The sequence below is a fragment of the Manacus candei genome, unplaced genomic scaffold (assembly GCF_025592945.1).
Source record: "Manacus candei isolate 608988 ecotype Guabito, Panama unplaced genomic scaffold, ASM2559294v1 h1tg000015l, whole genome shotgun sequence".
In the NCBI taxonomy this organism is placed as follows: domain Eukaryota; kingdom Metazoa; phylum Chordata; class Aves; order Passeriformes; family Pipridae; genus Manacus; species Manacus candei.
Window position 1 is genome coordinate 15,858,069 of NW_026138063.1, and position 15,996 is coordinate 15,874,064.

General features: G+C 36.0%; 1 protein-coding gene across 1 annotated transcript in view; it reads left to right on the forward strand.

The window, feature by feature from the left end:
* Positions 1–15,996, forward strand: part of DNER (delta/notch like EGF repeat containing) — a 119,845-nt gene that overhangs the window by 43,447 nt on the left and 60,402 nt on the right. The window contains exons 2-3 of the mRNA XM_051781940.1: positions 3,315–3,611; positions 14,278–14,372. Of these exons, the coding sequence (XP_051637900.1) occupies positions 3,315–3,611; positions 14,278–14,372 (392 nt within the window). The remainder of the gene's footprint in view (positions 1–3,314; positions 3,612–14,277; positions 14,373–15,996) is intronic.

Sequence of the window (15,996 nt, forward strand, 5' to 3'; positions counted from 1 at the left end):
TTGTCAGCTGTAGTGGCTGACTCTGCCTATTTAGTCAACAAACATATTATGGAAACAGAGAGACTATTAAATGGAAAAACTGGGATCAAAACAAGAGACCTAAATACTAAATATACTTTCTTAATCATAATTATTGAAATATTGCACCTAAAAACTCCCCGGATTTTTGTAAGTATTGATCATACTGTGTGAGTATTTAATCATGGGTTATATGGATATGTGTTACTTGCTTCCTCTTTTTCTCTATGCAACAGTCTCTTAAAATACTGTGAAGTTCACAAGGAATGGCTAAAAAAGGGCTCTTTTAGTTGTGTGCTTGCAATATGCTTATGTTTAACTCTTACTTATGAGACCAAGGATAGTTATTTCTTATTTTTGTGAGCTTCAATAGTTTGATGAAGGTTAAGCCTTGAAATTTTGCTGCCTTTTGACACTGTATCAAGGTGTTTCTCAGATCCCTTGGCTAATCATTGCTGCCACCTTGGTGAGGACTAGAGGAACCATTGACACATAACAACCAACACAAATTAATCAATTATATTTGCTTATCTCTTTTTGTCTGCTAATTTAACAGAAAACTTATGCACAAAGGACATTGATTTGTTTGATAGGCTTATTGAAAGAGAATCGAGCTTTAGAATTACGACCAAGAAAAGAGAATGACAAAATCCTGCGAAGTACTTAATAAAACTGAGTTCTGGGAAAGTCCATGGCTCAAGTTCTAAATCTACACACAACTTTTTTTTTTTATTCTTCATCTAAATTTATCACTTTTAGTTATATTCATTTCCACCCCATGTGGAATGTTAGGGGTGGTTCCTAAGGCACAAGGTGTTGTCATCAAGCACATCTGTTCCCAGTCAAACAAGCTCAAAACAGCTTACAGCAAATAGTATGTGTCACACAGCATTTTGTATTATTTTACTGGTAAAGTGGATGGATGCATTCACTAATGGGAAAAAGTGCCCTTTGTGACTGTTTGAAAATGTTATTTTTTCTTCTTGTTACTAGGTTTGCAAATAATAACCTTAACATTTTAGGTGTGACAAGAACAATTAAATTATTAACAAAAAGTGGGTTAATGTGAATTTGGATTCATTGTGAAAGTGTGAGTAAAGAGCTTATCCAACAATAGAATATCTGCATGTCTTTGAAACTCAGATCTAGTTCAAGAAACGAGAATATGAAAAAACTGTTGCAACGGTTTTTGAACTGGGCTTTGTTCACATGTCAACACTTTTTATCTTCAGTACTCTTAAAGGAAAAGGACATTTCTGTGAATATCTCTGGTATTTGGCAGTGGAACAAGCTTAAAATGTAACTGACAAACCATAGAACAGAACTAGTTTTGTTCCTTCCTGGAAATTGTTCTTTTCTGTCCCTTAGATATTGTTTTGTGGAGAAGAGATCTAGAAATTGTTCTTGGAGAACTTATATATTCTGTTGATTTGCAGGAGAAAGAGACTTTAAGGACATAAGCCCTTCTGATAATAAAAATCCATACTTCTTTGATACTTGATGTATCAGCTATATATATAAAATTGCTATATAGCTGAGTTTTAAAGAGAGAGAAGAGTCAGAGCTTGAACCTGATGTCTAATGTATCACCTACTTTGTATGAGATGTGTCCTCATGCAAAGTAAATAACATTCTGAGCTGCAGCCAATCCCACCAGATAAATGAGTAGATCATATATGTTGGAGTGTCTTCCATTGCCCCTGACTCTTCTACATCAGTCAGTACAAAGTCTGACATTCATCATTAACTGACCCCAAAATTAACTTTCATCATAATATTTCCTCTGTTTTCTGTCCAAAAACGTTACAGAGTCTGGGGTGTACAAAAATTCCAACCAAAGAAAGAATTCCAGTTGAGGTCAATAATAGTACTGTTTTATATAAGAAAGTGTAATATTAGGATTTGGGGACATGAGACCTTTGGACTGATGAAAAAATAAAATTCCTAGTGTAGACCGACCCAATACTTGTTTTTATGACATTAATGATATATAAAGTTTATGTAATTCCTGTGATAATTAAAACAAATGTTTAATAATAAATGAGGGTGGTTCTTTACTGAGAGATGTAACAAGAAGCATTGCTTATTCAGGGAAGGACTGGAATATTGTACAGGGAAGAACTGGGTAACCTTTAGAACTGGAGCTCTTGGGCGAAATTTGCATTTAAAGACTGAGGAAATGTCTGATTCCAGTGATGGAATCCCTCTGGTGTGAAGACAAATCAAGGGAACTGCGTGTCTGTCATGGTCAAACGATGACACTGAGCCAGCAGAGTGATTTAATTCTCACTAAGGCAGACAATTCTGAACTATTATCCAGGAAGCTGTTTCCAGGACAAGCAAAAGTATTGGTGCATTTCCAAAAGCCAGTGCTAAACTCTGGAGTCCCAGGTGCAAAAATGAGGAGGTGTCCAGAGGAAAAGGTTTGTCCTCCCTGAGGACACTGGGCAAGCATGGCTTATTTTTCTAGGAGATGAAACCTGAGAAGAGTTTGTACATGTATTCTATAAATACATTAGGGGTGTAAAAGTCAGCACAGAAGAGGGAAGACATTTAACATGAAAGTCAATGATGATGTAAGAAACTGAGTACAAACTAGCTGTAGGTAAATTTAAGCTAGAAATTAAAGGCATGCAAGGCTAGGACAGGATATTTCCTACATCACTCAGCTCAGTCTTTTCCTATGCTGTTTTAAGAACAGGCACATTTTTGCCCCTACTTTCTAATTCCTGAAAGTTTTCAGCACCAAAATGAATTGTATTCTGAAACTACTGTCCATAAAATGAGGTGTGGGTAAAAACCCTGTCTGTTTTCCACTGGAAGCTGTGTCCATGAATAGGATTGTGTGATGTGGTTAACTCTGACCACAAAGAGCTGCTTCGTGACCTGGAGGTCTGGACGAGTTCTGTGTCCCAGTCCTATTTCCATTACTCCCTTAAGTTTCAAGATGCCTCTTGTTTTCCCTGAATAGATTACTCTTTTAAGAGTGTTTTTGAAAATTCCTGATAATGAACAGTGGCCATGTTCCTATTTCATGCTTATCTCTTTGCTTGAATGTGGCAACAGTGAATTAGCATAAATGGTCGGAGGAAATTAGTTAATATAGATTAATTTGTATTCTTCTTTAATCCTTTGAATTTACCTCCTTGAAGATACATCAAAGATGAGCTCGGTTCATAAATATGTTTAGAAGATAAATACAGTAGGGCTAAAGAATCCCGTTTTACGGTATTTTTAAAACTCAGAAATAAATCCTTTATAATCAGTAACTGACCTATATGATATGCTTTTCCCAGTTTGTTTCAGATCCTTGTGCCAGCAACCCCTGTCACCATGGTAACTGCAGCACCAGCGGTGATGGCTACCTCTGTCTGTGCAGTGAAGGCTATGAGGGAACAAACTGTGAGCACTCATTTCCCAACCTTCCCGTGTCTGAAAGGACAGAGCCGACGTCCCCACGGCAGAGCAGCCCCTCCTCACCCACCCTGGAACCTGACGTTGTTCTGCCTCGCTCAAGAGCGACTGTGGCTTTACCTACGTGGCAGCCAAGAGCGGGACAGAAGGTGGTAGAACTGAAGTGGGATGAAACAGAGGTGAGAGTATTCTGTCTAAATGAAAAGGCACAGGAAAAAAAACTTTGAAAGTGTTATCGTTTTTGGGTTGTCATTTGTGCATCATTTCGTGGGCTTCTACACGAGAGGACTGAAGATGTGATCTCTGCCCTGAGTTAATATGCCAGTAAAATTAAACACAAAAACCCATTTGATACATGTTACAAGTAATGGGTTTAAGCTGATCAATGTGTTGTATTAGGTGGTTTTTTGAAACGGAATAATATTGTTTCTTGCAGGCATTTGTCTCTCCAAACATCAAATAAATTTAGGCAAAGATAAAGGCTAAAGCAATACCTTTAATATATTTTTTGCTATTTGCAGTTATAATCATGTGTTGCTTTGAAAAATACAGGTTCCTGCAGTGTTAAGAAAACATAGTTATTTAAGGATTAAATTGGTAGTTAGTATATTACACAGTGCAGAGCTCTGGAGATGCAGTGACAGTGGTGGAAACTTTTAAATATTTAAACTTTTACATGTTTGTTGTAACTCTTACAAACAATCCCAAACTTAACACTACCTGGCAAAACTACAACTGGATAGCACACAACATATGATCCTTTGCTTTCTGCTGTGCTGTACACTGCTTTTTTAGTAATGCATGTCTTGCATGGACTCCAGTGTCTGCAAATGTTTAAAAAAAGTGTCAGACTTTACCTGGTTACTGTTAAACTAATGACCAGCTTAGTACCAAGCACTAGGGGTATTGAAACTTGTTGATGAAGAAATATTTTAATTTCTGTAGGCAAAGAGTTGAATCTTTGTGACATTTTTTCTTGTTGAGAAAGGCCTTGTGAAGTCATTTCATTTCAGTTTATTCAGGTAAAACAAGGAAAATGTCCACTGTATCTCTTTTTAAAGTGTTTCAATGAGTTTGATTCTCCTGAGGTGTTTTCACACAGTACATAATGAGGAAGTGAACAGGCATGTGTTTAATCCTGGAGGAAGTGTGTTTTTCATCGTTCTTTGCTAGTGAACAAAAATTTGCAGATGTTTTTACTGGAAAATTAATTTAAATCAATTTTTCAAAGTAGAATTAACATATGTAAAGTATATGTTTGATGTGTTATGACCCTCAGGTTATATCTGAGGTGGAAGTGTTTATAGGGCTGTCTCCCATGTCAGTAGGAGTTCTGGTAGGCAGTGTCTGGAGCACAAAGCTTTATTTCTTGGAATTCCATCTCCCCTCTCTGTTATTTTTCAGTAGAACATATGTCAGGCACCAAGGATGGAGTTTGGAGAGAGCACTGAAGCAGAACCAAACAATGATCTGCTCTTATTACTTAGTTTAAATGCAGTCTCATCTCTGCATGGTCGCTCCATGTGTCCTGATCAATTAAGGGCATGCTCTTCCCTGCACCAGATTTCCCTGGTGTGTCTTCCTCAATCTGTGGTCTGGTATTGTATAAGTAACATTTTTGCCTAGTTTGCATTTTAGGCAGGTTCACTAAGAATTTCAGTCAAACAGATTGTTTGCAAGCATGTATTTTAATAGCTCGAGTCCCCCCTTCTGCATGTCTTCTGTATTCTTCCTGAGAAATTATTATTCTTCTGTATTATTCCTGAGAAGTTATGAATTGCAATTGCACTATGAACACTAAAATGGAAATTACTTGTTGCCCTATTAGGAAATTGCTGGTGTTGGCATGTTTTTAATATATTAGGATGGGTCTTGTATTTTTCACAAACTCTTTAGTGTGGCATAATGACCTTCTACCTTGTTCTTTGGAATTTGCAGTGAGAGAGATGATTATCTGAAACAAAGGGATTTCAGTTGCTGATTCAAGACATTGTCTCTGATCTATATTAAACTGAAGAGAGTTGATTTGCCTTGAAGAGAGTTGATTTGGTTTGTGTTAGAAAGCCTCTTTGGTGGAGGCTTCAAAATTAAAAAGTTAAGTGTTAATAAGAAAAATACTACCTTTCCTCACAGCTCTAAGAACTTTGCAAAGCTTGATCCTTTCTTGCTCTCTTAAAAAGAAAAAATTAAAGTAGCTGTAGATTTTGTATTGCAAAAATGTACTGTTTTGATCTTTGTTGATATTCAGAGGACAACAAAGACTGATACTATTATGTTGTTTGTTCGTTTGCTTTTTTAAATCTTCCAAGACAGTCAGTTTTCCAAATTATTCTATGCTGATACTGCAAGTGAACTACTGTTCTTCAAGTTCTTTTGTCTCAGAGAGAAATTTTGCCAGAATCTTTCCAATTGAAAGCTCTCACTATCTTGGAAAGATTAAGTTTACATGGAAGCTTTTCCAGGAAGTTTTGGCAACTCAAAATATGAATACCGGAGAGAAGCAGACTGTCTAGGAGATGCACGATGTATGCTTATGGTTGGACATGTTTTCTGTATTCCTTGATCTCAGGGATATATTTAGCACTGTTTGCTTGGATGAACCATCTCAGTATTGTCTGGAGCAGTAGACAAATTAAAAATGTCTTTGGGTACAGTTTCATTTCTTAGAGAGGTCTTGATATAGGAAATTAATCTTTTCCTGATATGCAGATTAAGGAGTAAAAACACAGATCCTAGACAAGAATATTTTCTCTCAATTGATTTCTTCAGTATAACAGGAATTTGTCTTTGTGCTCAGCTGTTGAAAGAGAACTCTTTTTCTTATTTGGTGCAATTACCTTATTCCACTTGCAAGAGAGATCCAACTAACAATCCACATTTCTTCAGTTCAATCATCTTTTTGTTACAGTGTAGAAAAGGTATATATTAGCCAATAGTAGAAGAAAAAAAACCCCCATCTCATTAATCAGACTCGATTAATGGATTTAATAAAGGTTTCTGTGTACAAAATCAACTGTAAGAATAGTAGTACCAAACTCTTATATATGACTTTTCCATAATAGATCTCAAATTCTTTTCAAAGGAAATCAGCAGTGTTCTTCATATTTTACAGATGGAGACACTGAAGCTCAGAACAGTAAAGTGTTTTGCCAGGTGCACAGCCAGGAATTAGAATGCTGAGCACGTGAGTCCCAGCCTAACCTTCTACTTATACTGCAGTTTTGTGCTCAGATTCAAGGTTTTGGAACTAGTGATTAGAGGCTACAATAAACTTCTAATTCCTCTTGCAGTGGGGACAGCATTTGTTTTACGTGTGTTCTTTAGTCAGTAAATTATAAACCTTTAAAAGGAGTATGGCTGAGTCAAGTGGAAAATCCTGAAAGGGAGTACTCCTCCTCTGCAACAATGGAATTTGCTTAAGGAATAATTCTGCTTGAAACAGAGACCTTTGAATCTTGATTACTTTATGTGTTGTTAAATGTTTGTGCACTTTTGACAAGGTTGGTATGGGGGTAGAAGGAGGAACAGAACAGAATCCGAATGGAATCATGGAAGAGAGATCCATTTGAGATTGCTAAATACAGAACAGAAACTCCATCCTTAGGAATGATATCTTAGGAAAATATTTGTCATGGAAATGGGTGAAGGCTGGAGTATATATGCTTACCCTTTTCTTAACCTATTTTCTTGACATTCCCTCTTATGATTGCTGTTAAAGTACTGGAACATGTATAATTCTGGTTTGACTAAGGACAGATCTTCTACCTGTATATAAGATTTGTTTTAGAAGTCTCTAATATCTTTCTTTTGTTTTTAGAAGAAGATATCCTACAAACACATAAGGAGACAGAAGGAAACACAGATTTTGCTAGAATAATTTTACCTTTCTTCTAGGATAAATCTGTAACTTCACTCTCTTCTCTACAATATTTGTTTATGGAATTTTCTGTACAAACACCATTCTGATAGACAATTGATGCAAGCATCTCTGGATAAGTAATAGTCTTTATTATATTTGTTTTCAAAGCAAAACCCTAAATGTCTCCAAAAGCTCAATATGCTAAAAAAAACTTATATGAAATTCACATAAACCTTAGTTTATTAAGTTCTATTGCTAAATGATGTTTAATAGATGATCACAAATACTAGCTTTCCTAAAATCAAAGTTCTTTAAGGACAAAAATACCCTTATAAGGAATTCTAGTGAGTGCAATTCCATTAAGATACTGAAGGCTCGCTCATCTGAAGCTATATTGGCAGGTGGGCTCAGGACTTTTGGTTATCCAGAGCTGTCTTTAAAAAGTAGCTGGATTCTTAACTCCTCCTTCAGGAATCATCCTGACTGGAAGTCTCAGAGAGTCTGAGGAGAAAAAAAAAAAAAAGGCCTGATGTGTTTGATGTGTTTACTCTCAGTGTTTTGTGTAGAAATATCTCTAGCTGACTTGACAGTCTTTGGTTGAAATGTACGTCCCAATTTACTCTCCAGTGACCTGAGCTCACACTCTGCATATAAAGATTTGACTGCGTGAAATATTTGCTTGATGAACTTGTTCATACAATGTTTACCTTTATTATCTCCTTACACTTTGGAATAATAAATGACTATTAATTATTCAGGGCAGTAATATTTATTGAATGACTGTGCTGTGATGTCAGCAGAGGATAGGCAGCTAAACCGCACACAGCCACTTGCTCACTCCCCCATCCAATGAGAATTGGAAGGGTAAAAGTGTGAGAACTCATGGGGAGATTAAAAAAAAAAGGAAGAAAAAGAAAGCTATAAAGAAAAATAAATTAAAAACCTAAACAAAACAAATGATGTGAAAAGCCCCGGTTACTCACAGCTAAGTAACCAATGCCCAGCCACTCTCTGAGCAACAGCAGCCCTGGCCAACTTCCACCTCCCACCCCGAGTTTTATTACTGAGTATGACATTGTATGGTGTGGGATGTCCTTTTGGTCAGTTGGGCTCTGCTGTTCCACTGTGGTCCCCCAAAGCTGTGCACCCCCCAGCCTACTTGCTGGCAGGGCAGTCTAAGAAAGAGAAAAGGCCTTAATGCTGTGTAAGCACCGTCCAGTGATAACTAAAACATCCCTGTTATCAACCCTGTGCTCATCACAAATCCAAAACACAGCACCATGAAAGCTACTGCGAAGAAAATCAAATCCATCCCAGCCAAAACCTGTACAGGATGAACAGCAGATTTTATGAAGTTGACATTGATTTTGGTGGCCAGCTTGAGACCAGAAGGCAGATGGTTAATGTGATAACCCAGGTAATCTATCTGAGAAAGTGTCATTGGGTAAGATAACCTCCCGTGCCTGCTGATGCATCTGCCTCTACTGTTGACATTGGTAGTCCGTGACAGAAATGCAAAGTTTTAACAGTGTTATCTGGAGGATTATCATGCATCAAAATGCACTGGATCCTCTTGGTGGTGTGATTGCTGATTCTACAAAGGGCCTTTTGCTCAGATGAGCAAAGAAACAAACTACCAGCAACAGAATTCCCCGGGTGGATGTGCAGCCTTCTTTACCTCCCATTTCAATGCTGCAATAACTGGGAAACTTTCTTCGTTTGGTACTGGTTTTGGATGCAGTCTGTCAGCCTCCCCTTGGTGTTCTTCAGAGAGGCACTACTCCTACTCTGAACACTTTTACTTTTCTCTCCCACTGGTGAGATATGTTAGAAATAAACCTCAATTTTCTTTTTATTCTGGTTTTCTTTCAAGCATTGTCCCATATGAAACTCTAGAGGGTAGAAACAAGTACACTCGTGTGGAGGTTAAGCTACATGACACTAGATTTTCAAAACCAGTAGTTTTTCATACCACAGGGAAGGGTACTGGAACTGATTTTTTTTCTCTTTTTTTCTTTTATTATCTTGTTCTGAGTTGGATTTCTGTGCCAGAAGTGATCCTGCTTCATTGCTTGGCATCTTGATTGCAAGTGGATAGTAACAGATCCCCTCTTATAGTTCTATTATACTGCCTTTTATTTTCTTACTTTTCTTTTAACTTTTTAATTATTTGCAAACAGCTGTTCAAGGTCTATAGTCAGTATGTAACCTGTTTTCTCTGTTTCACACATTATTTTTCCCTTGCATAAGGAAGACTACCAAATGTTATATTTCTTAAAAAATAACAGATACTTCTTGCCACCCTTAGGGGGTTGGAAGAGAATAAATCCTGCAGGCCCTGTCCTGATAGAAAAGTGGTTATATGTTCAGAAAAGCCAGATTTCACGTTACAAAACTTTTTTTATTGAATTGAAAATTAGTATGAAATCCCTTGGAAGAAGATTTGAAAGAAGCAGCATTTATAAGACCATTCCTGATAATGCATTTATCGTGACAGTTTCTGTGCCACTGAAGAACTGAAAGGTTACCATTCCTAATGAACAAGTAATTCAGTTTTCATGGGACACCACCCCAGAACACAGCCTTGTTTTTCTCAAAGAGCTCATTTTCCTGCTCTTTGCATTAACATAATGTCTTTTCAAATATGTTTAAAGTTTTTTTTTTCTTTGCTGTAAGGTGAGTTTGTATCCATCTCTTTTATTTAGTTCAAGAATGATGTGTGCATTCATGTATTCTGTTTAATTCCAGACTAATTTGCCCCACTTTGCTCTGGCTCTAAGACCATGCAGATTTCTTTGTTACCTCATCAGGAGTAAAAATAGGAGAACAACTTTTTGAGTTTGAAAGACAAGAGATAAATCAAAGAGAACATTCTCAGCTAGCACAGGAGGAAGGTTTCAGTTAAAAATACACAGGTATCTGTGTGTGCATGAGTGTGCACACACGTTCACACAGACTTATTTGTGTAAGCTTTGGGGACATCTGAATGAAACAAAACACTCTTCTTGTATGCTGGAGTGGGGTTTTGTGAAAGCTGTGGTGTCACTGAAGTTACAATGGCAATTTACAGCAAAGACTTAGTGGGCAATTGGCTCATTGGGTGAATTTTCACTCACAGCATCAGTGTAGGTGAGGTTGGAAAGGATCTCTGGACATTGAGCAAACTCCTTGCTCAAAGCAGGGTCAGCTGGGGCAAGTTGCTCAGAATTGTGTTCAGCTGAGTCTTAACTCAAAGGATGAAGAGTGCACAAGATACCTGGGCAGCCTTTTCCAGTATTTGGAAGTATCTGCTAGATTTCAGAAATAATCTTTATTATCTTCTTAATAGGGTAGTGAGGAATTTCTAAAGCTCATATAAATTTGGCCATTCCACTCACAGACCACTTTCAAGTTTGAGGAAAGTGTGGCATGTTTTGCAAGAAGTAAAAGCCTTCTGCAATTTTGTGAACTCAGGGGGTGGAGATACAAAAGAAATGCAAATGTATTGCGGTGGCAGAATTGCTGTATTTTGTGCGGTTCAGGATTAGTCTGCCCACGTTGATAAGTTCTTGCAGACTTACAAATGTCTGCTCAGCTTTTCAAGAAACATACTATGAAATTTCTTATACCTATCTTCAAAGAACTAATTTCAGTACTGAGAGGCTGTGTAAATGCAGACAGTGTCTGTATGCTACTCTTCTTAGCCTCATTGAATTAAACTCTAGTACACTTATCAATGTAATAAAGGCACTCATTCATGTTAAAATGTTGCCTTGGGATTTATGTATGTATTTCAGCACTTGTTGCATTAAGTGTATATCTCATTATTCTGGTCTGTATAAGGCAGGGGAGTAGCTGTACCATTCACACTATTTAATTTCTTCAGAAAAGTTGTAATATGGAAGAATAGTCTGTTGCTTTCTTTTTAGGTACCACACCTGATTTTCTTTGCAATCTCATCTATACTACTGCTATGGCCTGGTAAGGAAATGTAGCCAGTCAGTGCTGCCTTGTAAAGGTCCAGGTAGAGATTGTAGGAGTAAATACTCTTCTCAAGATTTCACTCTTGCTTTCTCAAATGATGCTCTTCTACCTATGTAAAATTTTAAAGTATTCAAAGCATAAATTTAATTTTTATATATTATGTTATTTTTTAAAAACCATAAAATTATTTAGATGCAAAGTCATGGAAGATGTATGTAAGGAGGAATTCTGTGTTTACTGTCAACAATTTGATAATAATTTTAAACTCTAAGGTTGTCAAGAACAGCTCTTGAATGTATTCTCTATTGACACAGTAGCTTATCCTTGCAATCAGTTCCTAAACATTCTTCAGACTCTGGCAGGTGCATGAGGATTTTTTTTTCTTTGGTGACTATTTTTTAAGTAGCTGCATCATCTGTGTTATAGATCTAAGTCTGTTCCCCAAGGAACTTCCTTGCTGTCTTAGAGGTTCTGTACTATTGAATACTTCGGGGGAATTTTAGAAGAGTTTCATGTCATTGTAGTTAGATGTAATTGTTTTTTAATATTTTTTTTTTGGGGGGGAATGAAAATTACAGATTGTTTCATCTTCTGAGTGTCCTTTATTATTGTGATGTATTGGTTGTCTTTGCCTCCATTCTTCAGTTGCTTAATTTTGCAGAGAGCTCTGTTAAAACATGAAAAAGACATACTTAAAAATCTTTATACATATTTCTCACAGCTGTGGAAAAACTGCAATTTTTTTCTTAATTCAGGTGTCAAAACTGTCATTTTTGTCTCTATAGTATTTGCCTGAAATAGGACACTGCTGGGACCATTTCTTGTTCCTTATGAGAGCTGCTGATTCTGCCTGTGTTTTTTTGTCTGATCCAAGTATCAGGGGTTTTAATATGTAAAAGAAATTAGAATTTTGGCTTTGTAAAATCCTGGTTTTAGTGTCCTACTGGTTTATATGATTATTTTATCAGATTCTTAGAGCTTGAAGTCAGGGCCAATTACAAACGGACTTCCTAGATAAAGACATCAAACATTACAAATCTCTTAATAGAAGAGTCAAAATCATTCATTTTGCCTTTCACTCTTCTGATTATCATTGCAGTATTTCCTATGTGTGCTTTTCCTGCTGATTAATCCTAAATTCTGATGTGTTTGCAAGTTAAAGTTTTTTGCTCAGTGTTTTTTTTATTTGTGGTTTTTTTTTTCCATTTTCTCAAGGTCAAATCTCAGCTCTTGTTATGCAGCCATTTTGCTCAGCTCTTGCTTCTATATTTTTATGTGTTTTTTTTTTTAATTTGAGTTTCAAAGAGATCAATACCCTTTACAAACTTTTGATATTAAACAGTAAGTTAAATGAAATGCATAAATTACAGTTTTCCCACTTGTGTTCCAAGGTAATAGGAGCATGAAATTGTAAAACTATAGAAATACTATAAAAGGGGTGTATTTTTAGATGTAGCATAAGACTGCATGAGAATGAAGATGCTGATTTCTTTTTTCCCTTTTTTCTAGTAGGAATATAGATTCTCAAAGAAAATGGAAGTTTAAATGGGGACATTTTTCCTGTTGGCACAGGAAGAGTGTTAGCCATATTAACTTTGGATGCATCATGCCTTTAATGTTAGCTCCATTATTTTGACTCCTGAGATTTAAAAATTGTAATGGATATATAATTTTTTTTTAAATTCACTTGAATAAATACAATAAAATTGCATCTCACTTTATTTTCATAAACTACCTGTGTTCATACTATATGTTCCAGGGAGTTCAACAATGAATCATGTAATCTAGACATTGGGAAATCATTCACATCGGGAAATGTCAATACTGTGTGTTTGTCTTGCCTGAGTTGAAATAAACTCTGAGTCTCCTAAAAAATTATTACTTGCATTGTATTCTGGACTTCTGTTGTTCCTGTTTTTACACGTGTTTCATAATCATGTTTAGAATGTGAATTTGAATTTTATTTAAGGTTATAAATTGGATTCTGGCTTTTTCTTGGATGTAAAATTAGTTCACGGAAGGGTGTCAGGTTGCATTTTTGCCTTTTCAGCAAAGCTGATGTAAAAAGCTTGCACACATGTTCTCCATGACTGAAAATATAACATGGCAAAATCTTCCTAGAAATTTGAAGATTAAACTGGTTTATTGAGTTTCTTTTTACAGTGTGATATTTCATAGTAAACTGATGAAGATACTTGAAAACTAATCCTTTAAAACTACTGATGATGTTAATTTAAGTAATAGACTCAATCATGCCACATAAAATATTACTTATTTGAAATATATTTATCCTTGGAACCATTGATGATTTTCAAAATGTCTTTAGGAAATTACTACTTTTGAAGATCTGAATAATTGAGGAGTCTGTCTGTGATTGCTTTGTGATGTGTGACATCTTTCATGGTGTCTTGATTTAGTTAATGAAGTAACTGATTTCTATGCCTGGTAGGCATCACTAAATTTGGCAAACACATCCTTTCACTCTCAACTGTGATCATCATTTTTTTCCATCTGAAAGCACTGTTTGTCTGAGCAACTTTTACTTGCAAAGAATAGCAATGGGCAAGTGGGAGAGTGTTTTTTAAAGGAAACATGTTTGGAAAAAAACATAGTATAGTAGAAAGACAATATATTTGCTATTATAAATCCTCCAAGAACGCATAAATTACTGATGTAATATTTCTTGGATGTGGCAAATGTTAGAGCTTTATTTATTATTTTAAAAGACCAGAAGTCTATTCATCTTTTTCTAAACATGTTCACTTTTAAAAGAAGATGCCTTTAGAAGTTCACACTTACATGCAGGAATTTTTTGTTAAAATAAAAACCTAAAAGGATGGTTATGTAAATTTTCAGAATGTCTATTGGCAGCATAAAGACTTTGGTGAATGTTTTGGTCCTTCCTGAGGATTTTTAAAAGATGACTGCTGGACTATTCATGTCATTTTTAAAAAAAATTCTTTCATGTTTTCATTGGTCAGATTTTCTCATTTAGTGTTAAATAAAGCTATTTTTATTTTCAGATAACCCCAGATGTGGCTTGTGGAAATGCCAGTTCCAATAGCTCTGCTGGAGGCCGGCTTGTCTCCTTTGAAGTTCCACAGAACACGTCAATAAAGTAAGAATATTCATTCTATGTGATAAAATACAAAAATGCTTTTATTCTTCTTTGACTGGATATTTTCGACAACAGTTTTTCAGGCAGGCAGATCTGTCAGATGGCTAAAGGTCTATGAGAGAACTGCAGACAGACTTCAGGCATCGAGTGGTGCCATCACAGCACTTTGCTTGGCATAATTTTCCCCAAGTATTTAATGTTTTAGAAGATGTGAGCATGTAAGCTGTCTCTGGGCTATCATAATGCAATAGAAATTAGGGCAGATGTGTTGAAGATGTCAGTTTGAAGAAGATATGACATTTCCTTTCTACTTCATGCAGTGAACACTTTTTTACCCCCTTTAATCTCAAGATGAACTTGCTGGTAGAAAATGTTATCGTTGACTATATAAATGCATGTATTTTGTGCATTTGTACTTGATTGCTGGGTTATTGCTTTGGGTGTCATCATCAGCTGTGAAATCTTTGTGTATGTCCTACAAACCACGTTTCTCAAAAATTTGAATTTATTCTGTTATTTGCTTTTCAAAGTCTTGCTTTTTCCATCACATACTTACTTTGTTACATTTAATTAACAGAACCTGACTTCCTAGAAAGATCTGATTCTGTCAGTTGGGATGAGGCATTTTCATATTGGAAATTTTATTTTAAATAAAAATCTGCCAACGTAGCTCTCTGGCTCACAGCTTTACTGCAATTTTAGACTTAGATTTTCCCAAAATAGCCTCCTTTTCTCATACTGTCATCTTATCTTTCAGGATCCCAGGTTTCTGTTAAAAAAGGCCATGCTCACAGGAAAAAACAAACCGATGCAAGCAGACAAGCTGCAGACAGTTTGGAGCAGTAACTGTTAAACGTGGGGGTGTCTTACCCTTCCCACAGCACTTTGAATTGTGCTCATTCATGAGCCTTAAGCCTAAGCCAGAAAGAGATCTGTGAGTGTGGATGCTCTGGCTGGCTGGAATCTGAAAGCAAACAAGTGTCTTTTCTTGGAATCAGGAAAAAGCTGGCATTTGTGGATTCTAAAGCTCTATTTAAAATGGAGGCACCCCATTTTAAAGGAGGCTGCAGAGTACATAGTAATTTTTGGTGATTTTTACACTACATATATTTAGTTGTGTTTTATATCTACTTAGATTAGGACAGGTCAGGGAAACTATCTTTATTTCATCTTATTTCCTATGGTGAAGGCCCAAGTAACATATCTGGTTCAATGGCTACCTATGAAAGGTAAATAATTTGAGTTTAATAAGTTTGTTTTGTTTTGATTGTCAGGTGTGATCTAAACTGTGAAACTAGTTTCTATCCTGTTCTAAAATGAGATGGTCAGCAAAGGACTTTTCTTAAAGAGGACCCAAAATACTGTAAAAATTTTTCTTATGATGTCTAGTTGCAACATTTTTTCAACTTGGGTCATGCATGATTACAAAACTTTGTTGTTTTGAAGTCAAATGAAAAATGACAATTTCCTTGTGTTTTGAGCAGGATTGAAATAATTTTATTACAGAAAATTATGGAACAGAACATCTCTAGGTATTTGGAAGTCTGTTTTCAGCAAGAGAAAATTATCAGTTTTTAGCAGTTGGATGTAGTTGTGTTTGAATTTTTGGAGGATTGTTTAAACT